Source organism: Phascolarctos cinereus, unplaced genomic scaffold (genome assembly GCF_003287225.1).
Source record: "Phascolarctos cinereus isolate Bilbo 61053 unplaced genomic scaffold, phaCin_HiC Scaffold_3;HRSCAF=262, whole genome shotgun sequence".
Lineage (NCBI taxonomy): Eukaryota > Metazoa > Chordata > Mammalia > Diprotodontia > Phascolarctidae > Phascolarctos > Phascolarctos cinereus.
Genome location: NW_027555736.1, coordinates 45410830 through 45426084, shown reverse-complemented (window position 1 = coordinate 45426084; position 15255 = coordinate 45410830). Strand labels below are relative to the sequence as shown.

The window sequence follows — 15255 nt, the reverse complement described above, 5'->3', positions numbered from 1 at the left end:
ACTAAAAATAAATAAATTTATATTAAAAAAAAAAGTAAGTACTCTCCCACTTTTTAAACTTCCTCTTCCTAATCTTACTTCAAGTCCTAAAATCACACAGTAGGTCATTGGAAGCATCATTTACCCTAACATCTAGCAAATAATTTATAACTGATGCTAATCATATATAACTTTTATTTATTCATACAAGCAGTTCTTCCAAATATTTGTTAGAAAACATTTTGTTTGCTGAGTTCTATTACATGTACTTGAAAGGAATAAAATCATTTCTTTGAAAGTATTTTAAAACCAGTTTATATTGGCCTTTACTCCATTAGGTGAAATGTGTGAGGTTTGACTATATCCTAGAAGTCACATATTTATGTACTCACCAATGGCTTTTTAAAAAATATTTGTTGTACTTTATGAATAACGTATGCAGAAATGAATAACTATGGGTCTAAAAATATCTAAAGGAAAAAAATTTTCTCATCAAATTATTCAGGGACAAAATCTTACTTGATTTACTATTTCTTAGTTAACCTATCCACCGGAATGAATTTTGTTGCTCCTCCACACATACCTAATGAAGTAACTCACAGGCAAACTGTACTTCAACGGTGCTCATCCCAAAGAGAATTTCTTCTCTTAATACAGATTGCATTTTATTCATGCATTACCATCCTGTTATTCTTGTCTATAGTGATCCATCCTCCCTTCTCTCTCTGCCCCAGCTCCACAAAGCAGTGGCAAGGATGGGCACACTTACTTTTTCTGGTGTGAGGTGGTGCGACGAGTACAGAACACAGCAATGATCACTACTACCACAATGGTGAGGACGCCAATGGAGACGATGATGACCAAAAGCATGTTACTGTCCAGAGAGGAGGTAGGACTTCCGTGAGGACTGTTACTTCCTGAAGGGAGGAGAAAAAAGCACGTTGGTTAACATATGAGGGAATCTTGAACACAATCAGGACACTGAGGGACATTTCAAAGCCTATCAGAAAGTTTTCCTGCACTGTCCTACTTGAATAAATAGAGCCCCGCCTCTGGCATTTTAAAGCACATGGCTGATCTTACGGAACTTGTACCATCAATCAAGGCGTATTTTCACTGACTTTCAGAAGAACATAACGATAATAAGCTGCCAATGGCATTTCCCTAATACTCAGTGGCTAAGAAGACACTTAGCTCTGTTATCTTGCTTGGTCCTTGCCATCGCCCTGGGAGGGCTGTGTAAACATTATTCCCAGTTTACAGCTTTCACAGAATGCAGAGCTTGAGGACACCTAATGACAGGTGGTGGTCACAAGGCCCTCCTCAGTTCACTGATGATGACGTGGAAGCTCAGAGAAGTTACCCGAGGTCACTTACACAGTAAGGAACCTTACTTTGGGCTTTGACCCCAGGTCTTCTGACTTCAGGTCTGGTGCTCTTTCTGCCCCACCGGGCTGCCTATAATAATCATAATTTCAAAGACACATTTCCTTAAAAAATATCTTTCCCTCCCCCTACTCCCAATCCTCAAATAAACAAAATGTGGGCATTTCTTTCTGCTATGCAAAGGCAGTGTAGGACAGCAGACACCAAGCTGGCTTTGGAGTTGGGGAGACATGGGTCAAGTACTGATCTTCACTGGTGGAAGAGCTTCCTCACGGACAGTTCCCTCTACCAATTAAATCATAGGTTTGGACCAAAACACAAATGCAGACTGCAACTCCCACAAGCCTGCCCTTTTTCATAGCTCCTGACCATCTGCTACCATAAGTTTGCCAACAACGGACCCATCTAACACATTAGAATCATTTCTACAATTCTCTGGATATCTTGAAGGAATAAAACAAATAAGCATTTATTAAGTACCTACAACACGTTACACACTGTGATAAGTGCTTTACAAATATTATCTCATTTGAAGATATCAATGAAACACACAGACTATCTACTGGTTACCTTTTGCTCTCAGCCTAATTTCATCTGATTTCACTGTAAGAAACACTGCTTTTATCAAGTCATTCTCTCATGTTTATGACTTTGAGTCTGTACAGCTGGCACACCATTCCCTTGCTTCCCTTCGCATTGTTGGTAGAATCAGTCTTTATGCATAGAGATGATCATTCCATGTCTGTGCTCAAAACTCCTTAATGGTCTAACTTAGCCAAGTTCTTCCATTCACCTTAGTGTAAACTGACAGGGTCAGAATACAGGAGCAAGCTCAGTCACTCATGATGTGGACAAAATCTGATCTGAAAGCTTATCATCCCTGGGAGCAGAGGGGAGCTCCATGGCAAGCATGGTGGCCCAGGCTCTCAGCCTCTGCATGGATCTGCTCTCACTTTCCACAGCCAGATGCTCCTCAAATAAGTACAGGAGGCTCAACATCTCCGTCTCACTCTCTGGCCAGTTTTCTCTTCTCAGACCTAGTCACTGAACACACTGCACTGACTTCCAAAATTATGTTCTGCACCCGACCACTGCCTCTTCTTACACTGGTGCCACACCTAGGCTGCCTTCTAACTATCTCCAAATCACATCCATATGCCCCATGGCCACTTCCTAAAACTCCGAAGGTGCTGACTGTACTGCGGAACTATTATCACCAGCTCCCCCTCTAGATTCCTTCTTAGACCTGCAGCATTCCAAGGTCCTGGCAAATGGCTCCCTGCTGGCTGCTTAAATCACTTAGCTTGGCACTCCCCAGCTTAGCATCTTTAGTATTAGGTCATGTTGTGTACCTTCACGAACGCTGTTTTCACCAAATTACATTACTTACCATCTTGAATACATCCAGACATCTTCCACATTTGTGCCATTTGCCAAGACTAAGACATCACCCTCCCAATTTCTGTTGAATGGTGCCCCTTACTTCAGGGAAACGCTGCAACCCTCTCTCTAGGAAACTTTCCTTGATGTCTACCACAGAAATTCATTATTTTATTTCTTAGGACTTCACACAGTATTTTATGTACCTGCTACACACTCAGGTTATTAAAAACTTGTCGTATGAAATGTCTACACAGAAACACCTCAAATGTACGCAAGAATCCAAATGAACTACAGATCCTAAGGCTGAAAGAAACGTTTGGCCTCCTAGATACTGCTGAGACTTGGTGGGATGAAACCCATGATTAGAAGATGACTATGAAGGAGCAGACTTTATGCAAAAGAAACCCAATTCTCTAATGTTCAGGTGGGTCTGTGGCCTTGTCGGTCTGGGGGTTCCCTTCAATGCCCCTAATCCCGAAGCACCCGTGCATTCTGTGTGCCTCTTCTCTCTCTCCTTCCTTGAATGTATCACATATGCCGGGTGCCTTCTTGTGACATTTCAAGGACATGTGTGGAGCCCTCCCGCTGTACACTAACAGTCAGTCAATAGGCATTTATTAAGTCTTTACTATGTTCCATCCACTGTGTGAAGCACTGAGGAAGAAAGGAAAGGTGAAAAACATCTCTTCCCTCAAGGAGCTCACATTCAAATGAAGAACACAAACTGGGAAAGATGGGACTTTAAGGAAGCCTCAAGGTGGAGGTAAGATGACCTTGTTCCAGGCATAGAGATTAACCAGAGCAAAGGCATGGTGGCAGCAGATAAGGGGGTTCGGCTCCACAGCAGGACTGTAGAAGGCAGGGAGGGAAAGGAGGGGTCAGCAGAGTGAAAAGGTAGGAAGGAACAGAGTTGAGAAGTTTAAAAGGCCAGAGGGAGCACCTTCTATTTGATTAGGGGAAGGTGGGCGCAGGGTCACACACACCAGTGCCCTATGCAGGAGACCAGCTGGAAGGCTACTGTGATGGATGGTCTAGGCGACAGAGGTCATGAAGGCCTGAACCAGAGCTGCTGCTGTATGATGTATGGGGACACAACAAAGAGAAGCTGTAATGGCCTGGCTGTGTGGCATGAGCCTGAGGGACTGGGAGGCTGGCAAGGCCTCGACAAGAAGAGGGAAGTTCTGATTTGGACATATTGGGCATAAGACCCCTACAGAATGTCTGGTGTAAATTGTCCAAGGGGCAGATGGTGATGTGTGACTATCGCTCACAAGAACCCAGGGTAGCATCTGGGAATCATCTGCCTGTAAACAGAAGCTGGTGAGATCCCTGGAGGCCAAGTATTGAGCGGTTGGGACAGAGCCAGAGTAGGTCGGAGAAAGGAGGAATCACATGGTTAATGGGCACAGCATGGATGAAGAAGTGGACAGGAGACCAAGAAAGGAAGGTCAGGCAGAAGGACCAGGACAGGAAAGTGTCATGAAAACCCCGAGAGGAGAGAGAATCTGGGAGGAAAGAATCATCATCAGTGTCAAGAGGCAGCTAAGTAGTGCAGTGAAAAAGAGGGCTGGATCTGGAGTCAGAAAGACCTGAGTTCAAATCCAACCTCAGACACTCACTGGTAGTGTGACCCTAGGCAAGTCACTTCACCGCTATCTGCCATAGCTTCTTCAACTATAAAATGTGGATCACAATAGCCCCCATTTCAGATGGCTGTTGTAAAGATCACCTGAGTGTATAAAACACTTAGTACAATGCTTGGCACACCGTAGATGTTCCCTTCCCCTCTCAGAGACTGCAGAGAAGCCACAAAGGCCCCTCCACAGTGGCTTCTTTTTGGATCACCCCTTTCCCTCAACGCATCCTTTGCTCTTGTTGTCCTCTGAAGCTCCAGACCACCTGCCCTATTTCCAGTCTGCTCTTTCAGCCACAGTCCAGGGAGGCAAGCATTGTGGAGATGCAACTGAGCATCTGGACAGACACAAGAGATCTTGTTTGTGCAGGTCACATGACCTGGCCACAGACTGGATGTGGATATATAGGGTGAGTATGAGCCAGGAGGTGAGGATGACTTCAGGGTGGGAGCTGGACATGGGGACAGCAACAGTAAAGTTAGGAAGAAGGGGAAGGTAAGGAATTCTGTTTTGGATGGGCTGACTGAGATGCCTGTGGGATATCGAGTTTCATATATCCAAAAGGCACCTGTCCATGTAGGGATGGAGCCCACGACAAAGACAGCACTAAATATGCAGATGTGGGAACCATCTGTATTGAGATCCTCAAGCATTTCTGCGAGGATGCCACCATCTTTCCAATCCCTCAGATTTGTAACTGGGTGTCATCTTTAATTCTTTATTTTACCTTAACTCACCTATCCAAATTATCTGCTAATTCTCATCCATTTCCTCTACACTGCCTCTTGCATCTTTCCCCTTCTCTTCCCTCCCATGGCTGCCAACACTCCAGTTTGGGCCCTCACCCCCTACCAACATAGCCTCCTCCTTGCTTTCCCTGCCTCCAGTCTGTCCCTTTCTGATCCACTCTAAGCTCACCTGCCAAAATGAGCTTCCTAAACTCCATGTCAAATCATGGTGTGCTCCTGTCTAATCACCTCTAGTGATTCTCTCTTACTCCTAGGATCAAACACAAACTCTTCCACTTGTACCAGATCCCTTCACAACATGGCTCCCACCTTCTTCTCCAGCTTTACTGTACCCTAGTCCCCTTCACAGACTCTTGAGTCCAGTCCAATTGGCTTTTTTGCTGTCTCCACCCTCCATCTCCCCACAATAGTGCTACATATTCTCAGTCTTCGTCTGTCTGTTGACTGTCCCCCATTGGGGAATGCTTTGCCTTCTCCCTGCCGCATCTTGCAATTTCTGTTTTCCTCTAAGTCTCAAAATACCCCATGTTTTGCATGAGGCCTTTCCTGGGTCCCACGTGCTGACACCTTCCCTCACAAAGCCAACTTGTATATGTTTTGTACGTTTCCATTTATGTGAATGTTGCCTCCCTGATAGAATGTAAACTACAGGAGGGCAAGGACAGCTTAAATTCTGTCTTTATATTTCCAGCGCCTAGGGCACATACCAGGCAGCTAGGTACCTCAACGGATAGAGCACTGGGCTTGGAGTCAGGAAAGACTTGAGTTCAAATTTGACCTCACTCTTACTAGCTATGTGACCCTAGGGCAAGTCACTTAACCTCCTGGAGAAGGAAATGGCAAACCACTCCAGTATTTTTGCCAAGAAAACCCCATGGGCAGAGTGGTCTATGGGGTCATAAAAAGTCAGACATGGCTGAATGACTTAACCACAACATGGTACATAGTAGACACTGATTAGAAGCACATTGATTAAGTTTAGTTGTAGCCTCTTCCTAACTGAAATAAGGTCAGAGAAGCAGCTAGTGGTCCTGCATTGAACCAGACTAGGCACCGAGATCAACCTGTCAACTGTAATCAACCAGTCAAGAAGCCTTGGGTTAAGAGTAAATGCAGAATGCTTACAGGGCTCAATAACAAGATGTTACAATTAGAACTGGTAAAGTATATGCATGATGTTATTAGAGATAGCTCCTGAATTTGCCGTCTTCTCTCCTGTCAAAGAGGTATCCCTAATTTCAGGAATAGAAGATTCACGTTGGGGCAGCTACATGGCGCAGAGGATACAGCACCGGCCCTGAAGTCAGGAGTACCTGAGTTCAAATCCGGCCTCAGACCAAATACCTGACACTTACTAGCTGTGTGACCCTGGTCAAGTCACTTAACCCCGATCGCCTAAAAAGTAAAATAAAATAAAAAGATTCATGTTGTCTCAAACTGATCAAAGCATGGGTCCCCTGGAGGGTAGAAGGATTGAATTAAGCAGTTTTGACTGAATGCCTTGGAATGTAACTTATTATTAACATTCTAACTTTTGAAAAGTGGTACTGCTTAGCTGCACGGCCGTTGTCTTTGCCCATTGGTGCCTCAGCTGACCAGCACCACTGACCTGTGTAGAGCTACTACTAGGGCAGGCTTAGACCACCATGATGGGCTCTAAAGCAGGCTTTTTGGTCACGGACTACTTTGGCAGTCTGATGATGCCTATGGACCCCCTTTCCAAAATAATGTTCTTTTAAAAATTTTATCATAGCAGAAGTTAATGAAAATAAAGATCTATTTTCCTCCCATGCAAGTTCACAGAGCCCTTGAAATCTATCCATGAAGCCCTTAGAGGAGAGGCATTCATTGAGAGCCCTGCTATCAAAGGAGAGACAAAGGAAATGGGAGCTATTCTCTCAGAAGCATTCAATGTTTTATTATTATGTTATGGGGAAGACAGTACTGGGACACCACCAACTCTTAGGAAAACAGCATATTAAATACATTCTACCTGACAGGAGGGGCATGTTACAGTGGAAAGGACGCTAGTCTGAGTCCTGGCTCCATAAGTGCTGTGTGCACGTGAGAAGGTCATGGAACTTCTTCAAGCCTCCATTTCCTCATCCACAAAATGAGGATGAGATTTGCCCTGCCTAGCTTCTGAGGGCACTGGGATGACTATGGGAGATAACGTGTTTTAGACAAAGACATGATGTTACTGGGAGGCACCCTGGTAAAGAACACTGGACCGAAGCATCCCAGGACCTGGCTCTGAGTCACGAGTCCAAGGTCACAGAACTCATTAGTGGGAACACTGGAACGGGAACCCAGGCTTTCTATTTATGATCTTAACTTCATATTCATTCCTTGTCGGGGTAAGTTATCAAATGTTTTTGGACACGCCCCAGTCCAGAACTTCTACATGTACGGAGCACAAGAACAACAGGCCGCAGAATAGGCAGTTTCCTGATACTGAGCCCTTCTCTCGCCTGCTGATCTGAACTGGGGTGGGGACAGTCTTACCACTTATCGGAGGCTTGTAATCAGATCCTGAGTCTGGCAGCCTGCTTCCTTTTCCTGAAGACCCTGAAGCTGAAGAAGAAACCAGTCAGTAATCACTTATCAAGTCTGAATGCATCACATTCCACAGCCTGATGGCTGATGGGCTTCTAGGCTTATTTTTCACTTGAGGAACCAGGGAGTATAGAGGTGCACACAGACAGCAAGTGTATATTTTCTATGTAATGGGCATTATATAGGTATTACATGTGTGGCAAGGTGCTTACATGGAGTTCTATTACTCTGGCATCCAGAAGGAACTTTCTGGTACAGTTTGGGAGAAATTTTACATGACTGTCAAACATTCCATAAGGATTGTACAGGGAATGAGACAGTCCCTATAAGGAAAGAAGCTATTTAGTATAAAAAAAGAAGCCAGGTCATTACTTGGTTTTGTGTCTTAGTGCCTGTGACCCTCTTTTCTTGGGAAGAACAGTCTATGGGGCCTGTCAAAAAAAGGACAAGGTCCTTCCCCGTACCACCCCAATATCATATTAGTGGCACATTTCTTCAACTTGTCTAATACACTCTAAAATCAGATAAAAATTCTAACAAGTAAAGCAAAGGAAATCATTAGAAACGAATTCCTGGACTAATTCTGATTTTTACATGGTGTTACACTATAAAAGTTGTTATTCAGCACTTTACTACCCAACATTCCTGATATTACTAAATTAGTGTCTCAGAAACCAGTTAATAGTAGTGTTGACACACTTTGGAGGAGGCTTGATAAAAATGCAAAGGTAAAGGCTTCTCTGATAACAGCTCTCCCATGCATAATAAACCTAGAAGGAAAAGTAACATCCTCCCCCAAACATCACGTAGGCAGAAAGCAGCAGGCTTCAGAAGTAAGAAAGAACAGGTTTACAGAAAATCAAACAAACAGAAATGTAACAAGTTGGAACTCCTTCTGAAAGGCAGGAGGTAACTGGGAAATGTTTCTTAAAGAAATCCACCCTTGAGATTGACAGAAAAAGCTAACTCTGAATCACTTAGTAGAATAAATCTGAGAGACTCAATGTTTTCTATTAGATTAAAGCCAGAGTTTTGTAGCTTGAATGTAGAGAAAGATGATTTTTTTTTTAATTTTAGAGAAATGGGGGAAAGTATCCTAGTACTGGAAAACTCACTCCCTTTAGATTTCACTCTCCCGCTCAATCCTCCAGACCATCCTTAGGTTTGCTGTTCTGTTACTAAGACTAACAAAGCTATCTACCTCCCTGGGAGAGACTTCAAGAGTCAGAAATGTAAATGCATTTCTTCAGGACTCTAAGCTCTGAGTCTTTCTCACTTCTAACAGAAGCCTGAACATGTTCCTATTATTTCTTAATTTATTATCCTTTAAGCATGTTAGAGGGTAAACGGCTAAAATTCACTTTTTGTTCTCTCATAATAAATAACCACTAACTTAAAAAAAGAAACCTAATTAGTAAGAAAAGGATTGATTTAAATGCAGGCAGGCACTTTTGTGCTAATTATTCCAAAATTACTGAAAGGTGGGACTAAACTATCTGTTTCCCTTCAAAGCATTCTTGCCCTTGTTTTCAAAGTTATCAGATGTTGTAAGTGAAGAAGCTAAGAAACATAGCTTGGAATTGAACATATCCTGATGGAGCAGCAGCAGATTAACTTCATAGGTTCAAAGTAAACTTTAGGGAGGCTCATGCTTTAAGTTCTGGGACATTATGGATTTATGGAATCATACTCATAGAGCTAAAAGCAACCTCAGAGGCAACTAATCCAATCCCCCTCATTTTACAGATAAGTAAACTGAGACCCAGGGAGGTTACGTGATTTTCCTAAAGATATAGGTGCTGAGTGTCAAGAGGTGGGAGAAAGGAGGTGTGGTCTCATTCTCATGTCTGCAAACTCTTGTACCAAACGTACCACACTACAACCGTTCAGAACGCTGGTGGCAGCATCTGCTTCCACCCCTGACTGTGGCATCCTGTAGAAAGGAGAACCTCACCAAGTCTAAGTGCCAAACCTCTAGAGTAGTATGACTCCAATTTATTTTTTCATTATGCCCCCTCAATAGAGAGATCAGCATTTATTTTCCACACTTGGTCCATACATAGGATTTCCAGCTTCCTTGGTACTTGAAGAGCCCCAGTCTCAGCCCCAGTCTCAGCCCCAGCCCCAGACTCATCTCTCTCTGGATGAACAGGTGTGCACTTCCTTCACAAACATGCTGTATCTGGGAAAGGACAAGAAAGAGAGGACAGAGAGGCTCTTGGCTCAGTTACCTTGGTCATTAGGCATTTTGTCAGAAGAGTCCGCTGCCAGGCCAAGCACAGGGAAGAAAAACAAGAGCAAAGTCACGAGTGCGAAGGTGGGACAGATGGAGGACACGTGACAAAGAAGTGAAGCCCCAAGTTCGTGCTGCTCACCCCTGGTCCTGCACTCGTCAGCAAATACCAGAGTCTCCCCCACCTTCCCATCCCCTCAGAGACCCACCAACAAGGGCTTACATACTCAATCTCATTTTATCCTCATGACCATCCTGTGTGCTCAGTACTACAGATGTGGTCATCCTCATTTTACTGATAATGGAACAAGACCAGAGAGGTTAGGAGGTGGGATCATAATCATAAGGGTCAGAGACAGGATCCTAACTCAGGCTCCCTGAGGTAAACGATAGCCACGCCTTTGCTAAAATGGAACCATCCATCCCACATGCCACCAAAAGAATCAAATTTGCTGTGTAAACCTCGTGGTTTCAAATATGGCAAATGCGTCCCAGATCGGTGGAATGCAGAAGGTGGGCCCTGAGATGAAACTGGGACCTGGGAACCTAAGGAGGCCTGCCTGGGTTACCCAGGGGTGATGAGTCACACATGGCTGAGGACAAGGGGACTCACACACTTACTCCTGAGAGAGAAATAAAAAATAAACGGACACTGCCATCATCCTATTTTCTCCCCATCTTCTCCAATGGTGTCATCCTTGACTTTTCTGATTAAGAAGAGGGTCTTGCCATGCCCACGTGTCAAGGACAGGTTGGGGCACTGTACCTTTAGGTGTTCGGAACTGGACCGCTTCGGACATTGGCCCCATGCCCTTGGAGTTGCGGGCTTGGATTTTGAAGTAGTACGGTGTATCAAGGGTTAATTCCTGGATCTGGTGAGTCAGTCTGTTTCCAACCACTGGTTCAATAACCCAGTCATGAATCTCTGCATTCACATCTGTACTGTAGTAAATGATGTATCCTGCTCAAAGGATTTAGGGAGAGAAGAAATCTTTGGTGATTTTTCTCTACAGGTTAATAATTAGAGCTGGTATGTATACAGCACTGTAATAATGCATGCCAAGCACCTTACATACTCAATCTCATTTTATCCTCATGACCACCCTGTGTGCTCAGTACTACAGATGTGGTCATCCTCATTTTACTGATAATGGAACAAGACCAGAGAGGTTAGGAGGTGGGATCGTAATCATAAGGGTCAAAGACAGGATCCTAACTCAGGTCTTTCCTGACTTCAAATTCCATTCTCTTTCTACTGTTTCTCTACCTAGAGATGTAAATTTAAATATCTAAGAAAAAGAAAGGGAAAAGAAACAAACAAACTTAAACAAAATCAAAGCAAATAATGACTAAAAGGGAATCTCATGAATCTACTCAAATATAATTTGGAAAGCTAACAATAAAATAAATAAAACAAGAAATGTGGTCACCAGCTCAAGGTATCTTTTACCTTGTGAAAATATTCTTATAGGTAAGGATTATATACATATATATATATATATATATATATATATATATATATATATATATATATATATATATATATATATATATATATATGTATATATATATATAATGTCTCCCTTTAAGCAAAGAGCCACATGGCCACATTTCAGAAGTACTAAAAGAAAAATGTCTGGACTGGGTGAAACATCCAACTGGATTCAATTTAATTTAAAAAAAACTTCAAAAAAAATAGCCTACCATTTGCTAGGTACTAGGAATACTAAGATGAAAAAATGACGTAGTCCCTGCCTTCAGTGAGCTTTAAGTCTAGTAGGGAGAAAGACATTTTCACCAACAAATAAAATGCGAACTAGAACACTCGGAGGCAGATGAGCAATGTAAGAGGGAAGGATCTCTTCTAATGGAGGGAAATCAGGGAAGCCTGAGTCTGGTAGGAAGTCCAGATGGAGAGAGATAAAGCAGGATGGTCTGGACACATGCATGTAGGCAAGAAGGGCAAGAGGGGATCGAGGAATGACTGTCCTGTTTGGCTGAAAAATAAAATTGCAAAGAGTGTGGTGAGAAATAAAGCTGGAAGGGCAGGCTGGAGACAGACTGCAGAAGGTCTTAAACAGGTAAAGAAACTTGCATTTATTTTATTTAGGTAGAAAGCAAACAGGTATGATTATTTGAATCATTTAATAAGTTAAAAATCATTGAGAATTTCCCTATTTCACATCTTTTGGAAGGTAAGGTAAAGGACAGGAAAAGAAGAGGGCCCAGGGGTTTTTGCCATCATTTAATTTGCTCTTCCCCCCTTTTGATTTTCTAGGTAATTTCAAAGGCAATTTTGATGTCTTAGTCAATAAATTGAGGACAAGAAGTGGTGGAAGATGAGCCAAGGGAAGAGAGAGAAAGAAGAGCCACATTAGACCAGTTCTACTTTAAAATACCAAACTGGGGCTTTGTTGTTTAAAAAAGAAACAATGCAACTTTCCTTAAAACCAAAATTTATGGAAAACTCACACTAAAATCTGGCAATGGCCTAAAACACTAAAAAGAATTATGGCAAAATGCCAACTGAAGAGGGAGAAAATATCCACCAAACCTCGTCAGTAATCCAAGTTATCTTTCTTCCCTAGAGCTATGTGGTTAAATGTCCTCATTTATTTACTAATTCCACCAGAGGGCATTCAGCACACGTGTTCCAGCTGCACACAGAAATCTGGTCTTTTTCGTACCTGTTCTACCAGGGATTTCCTTCTGCTTCACTGAGTTCAAGCATTACAATGAGCACTTGATGAAGCACAATGGAAACAAAAGACTGCCAAGCTACAGCCACTTCCACACCAGAAAATGCAAATAAAAAACCAACACAAAAAGTACCACTTCGTCTCATTCTGGCTACAAATGACAGAAAGCCAGAGAAAGCCAGCACTTGGCTTACAGAAACCCAGGGCTGCCCTGCTCCTGAAAACAATAATCAATGGGCTCAAGGTCCCCTCTCCAGAACCACTTTTAAAAATGAATAAATGGGGGACGCTATATATTCCACAAGCCGGAGTGGAGGAGTGAGATGTTTTCGTGTATACCCTGTGAAGGAGAGAATCTTTGCTACATCTCAGAAATCAGGATGCCAGCTTTTCGTAGGCCACAAGTCTAGTTAAAGACGTGCAGTTTTAATGATGACTGCGAATGCAGAGTAATTAGAGGCAGAAGATTTTGGGAAAATAGTGAACTTAAAATCTGATCTGGTCTCCTGGGTCTAATCCTAAGTTCTGGAAGCCTAGTTTTTTAAAGGTGCTTCTCTGAAGAATGAGGGTTCCATTACTATTTTACACGAAGAACACTAATGGGAATTCAGAAATTGGTCCACATGGATCAACAGTGTGACAAGGGACCAAGATTTGGGATGAAGCGAATATAGTCGTACTTTATTAAGCTTCTCTAACCCTAGAGAGGGTTAATCTACCAATCTTCGGAAATTCTTAGGGCAGGCTATATTAATTTGGGAGTGAGAGCCACTCAATTAACCCACTATATCTATTTACCTCCGGATCACCCCACCAGGCCTGACACCATGCTATGCATCCCCTCCAGCTGCCCATCTTGACATCTACATCATAAGCTCCTATCCAACTATTGCTTAGGAATTAAATCAATACTACCATGTTGCCAGTGTATTTGGAAAAGTAGTGTCAACTGTTTACCCAGTCAATCAACTCATTATCCTAATGACTTCTCAGATAGTCCATTCCCTGGCTACCACCACCACATATCCATGGCCTCCCTCCTTTAGAAGATCGACTCCAGCAATAATCGTGCTTTTTTTGTTTATATACCACAATTTAGCTTAGAACGTGGCACTGACTTAGGCTTGATAAATGCTTTTTCATTCATTTACTCATCAACATCATCTGAATGCTAGGCAGACTGAGTTCCCTTACCGGATGGAGGAAGGAGGCATTTTCATACGGGTTTTGGCTTATGAAATAGGATTTGGGCATTTAGTCCAACATGTTCATTTTACAGATGGAGAAAGGAGGACTACAGAGCCTGGGTGGCCCAAAACCATAAAGGTATCAGAAGCAGAGGCGGGATCTGAGGTCAGGTCCTTCAAATCCAAGTCAAGAAACATTTAACAGGAATAAAAAGAAAAGCACCTAATAGTTCCAGACAAGATGTACGCAGGATCAGCTGGAGGCAATCCAAGTGGGAAGGCACAAGTACTAAGGGCGATCAGAAATGACTTCTTGAAGAAAGGTGAGACTCTGGCTGAGACTGCAAGGAAGCCAGAGAGGCCAAGAGGGACAGAGAAGGAGGGAGAGAAATTCAGGCACGAGGGACAGGCAGTAGAAATGTGCAGTCTGGAAATGGAGTATTTTGTGCAAAGAACAGCCCAGAGGCCAGAATCAATGGAATGTAGAGAATGTGGAAGGGACTAAGGTAAGAAGACTGGAATAGCAGGAAGGAGCCAAACAGGGTTTTATATTTGATCCTGGAGGCAACAGGGAGCTACTGCAGGTAAGTGGATAGGGTGGGATATGGGCATGCGTGTGTGTTTGTGTGTGCGTGTGTGTGTGTGTGTGTGTGTGTGTGTGTGTGTGTGTGTGTGTGAGAGAGAGAGAGAGAGAGAGAGAGAGAGAGAGAGAGAGAGAGAAAAGAAGAAGAGAGGAGAGAAAAGAAGAGGATATATATACACACACACACATAGAAGGAAAAGAAGAGGAGGAGGAAAGAGAGAAGAGGAAGAAGAAAAAGAGGAGGAAGACAGAAGGATATATATATATATATATATATGTGTATACATATGTGTGTGTATATACATAAAATAGAGACAGAGAGAGGACGAGGAAGAAGAGGAAGAGGAGGAGGAGGAAGAGAGAAGACAGAGAGAGAGAGCGAGTAAGAGGAAAGAAAAGAAAGAGTGCCAGACCTGCAATTTGACAGTTGAGTGGGGAGAGGTTTGAGGCAAGGAGAGTGACTAGCAAAAAACTGCAAAAGTCTAGACATGAGGGGGTCAACACCCACATGAGGATGACAGCAACACAAGAGAAGAGAAGGAGATATAGACAAGAGATGTCACAAATGCAGAACTGATGGGACATGACAAATGACTGAGCCTGGGTGGTGAAAGAGAGTGAAGTACTGAGGATGTTCTGGGTGACTGGGACGATGGTGGTGCCCTTGAGAGTATTAAGAAAGTTAGGGAAAGGGGAGAATTTTGGGTGAAAGATAATGAGTTCAGTTTTGGACATGTGGAGTTCAAGGTATCTGCAGGACAATCAGTTCAAGATGCCAAATAGGCAGTGGGGACTGGAGGTCAACAGAGCTGAGAATTGTTCGTATAAAGATCATAATGGAACCCCTGCTAACTGATGAGATAAAG

At 43.1% G+C, this 15255-nt stretch overlaps 1 protein-coding gene across 1 annotated transcript in view; it reads right to left on the bottom strand.

The window, feature by feature from the left end:
- NEO1 (neogenin 1) overlaps positions 1-15255 on the bottom strand; it is a 291634-nt gene that overhangs the window by 21372 nt on the left and 255007 nt on the right. The window contains 4 exon segments of the mRNA XM_078150794.1: positions 749-896; positions 7637-7705; positions 9919-9951; positions 10687-10881. Coding sequence (XP_078006920.1) covers positions 749-896; positions 7637-7705; positions 9919-9951; positions 10687-10881 — 445 coding nt within the window.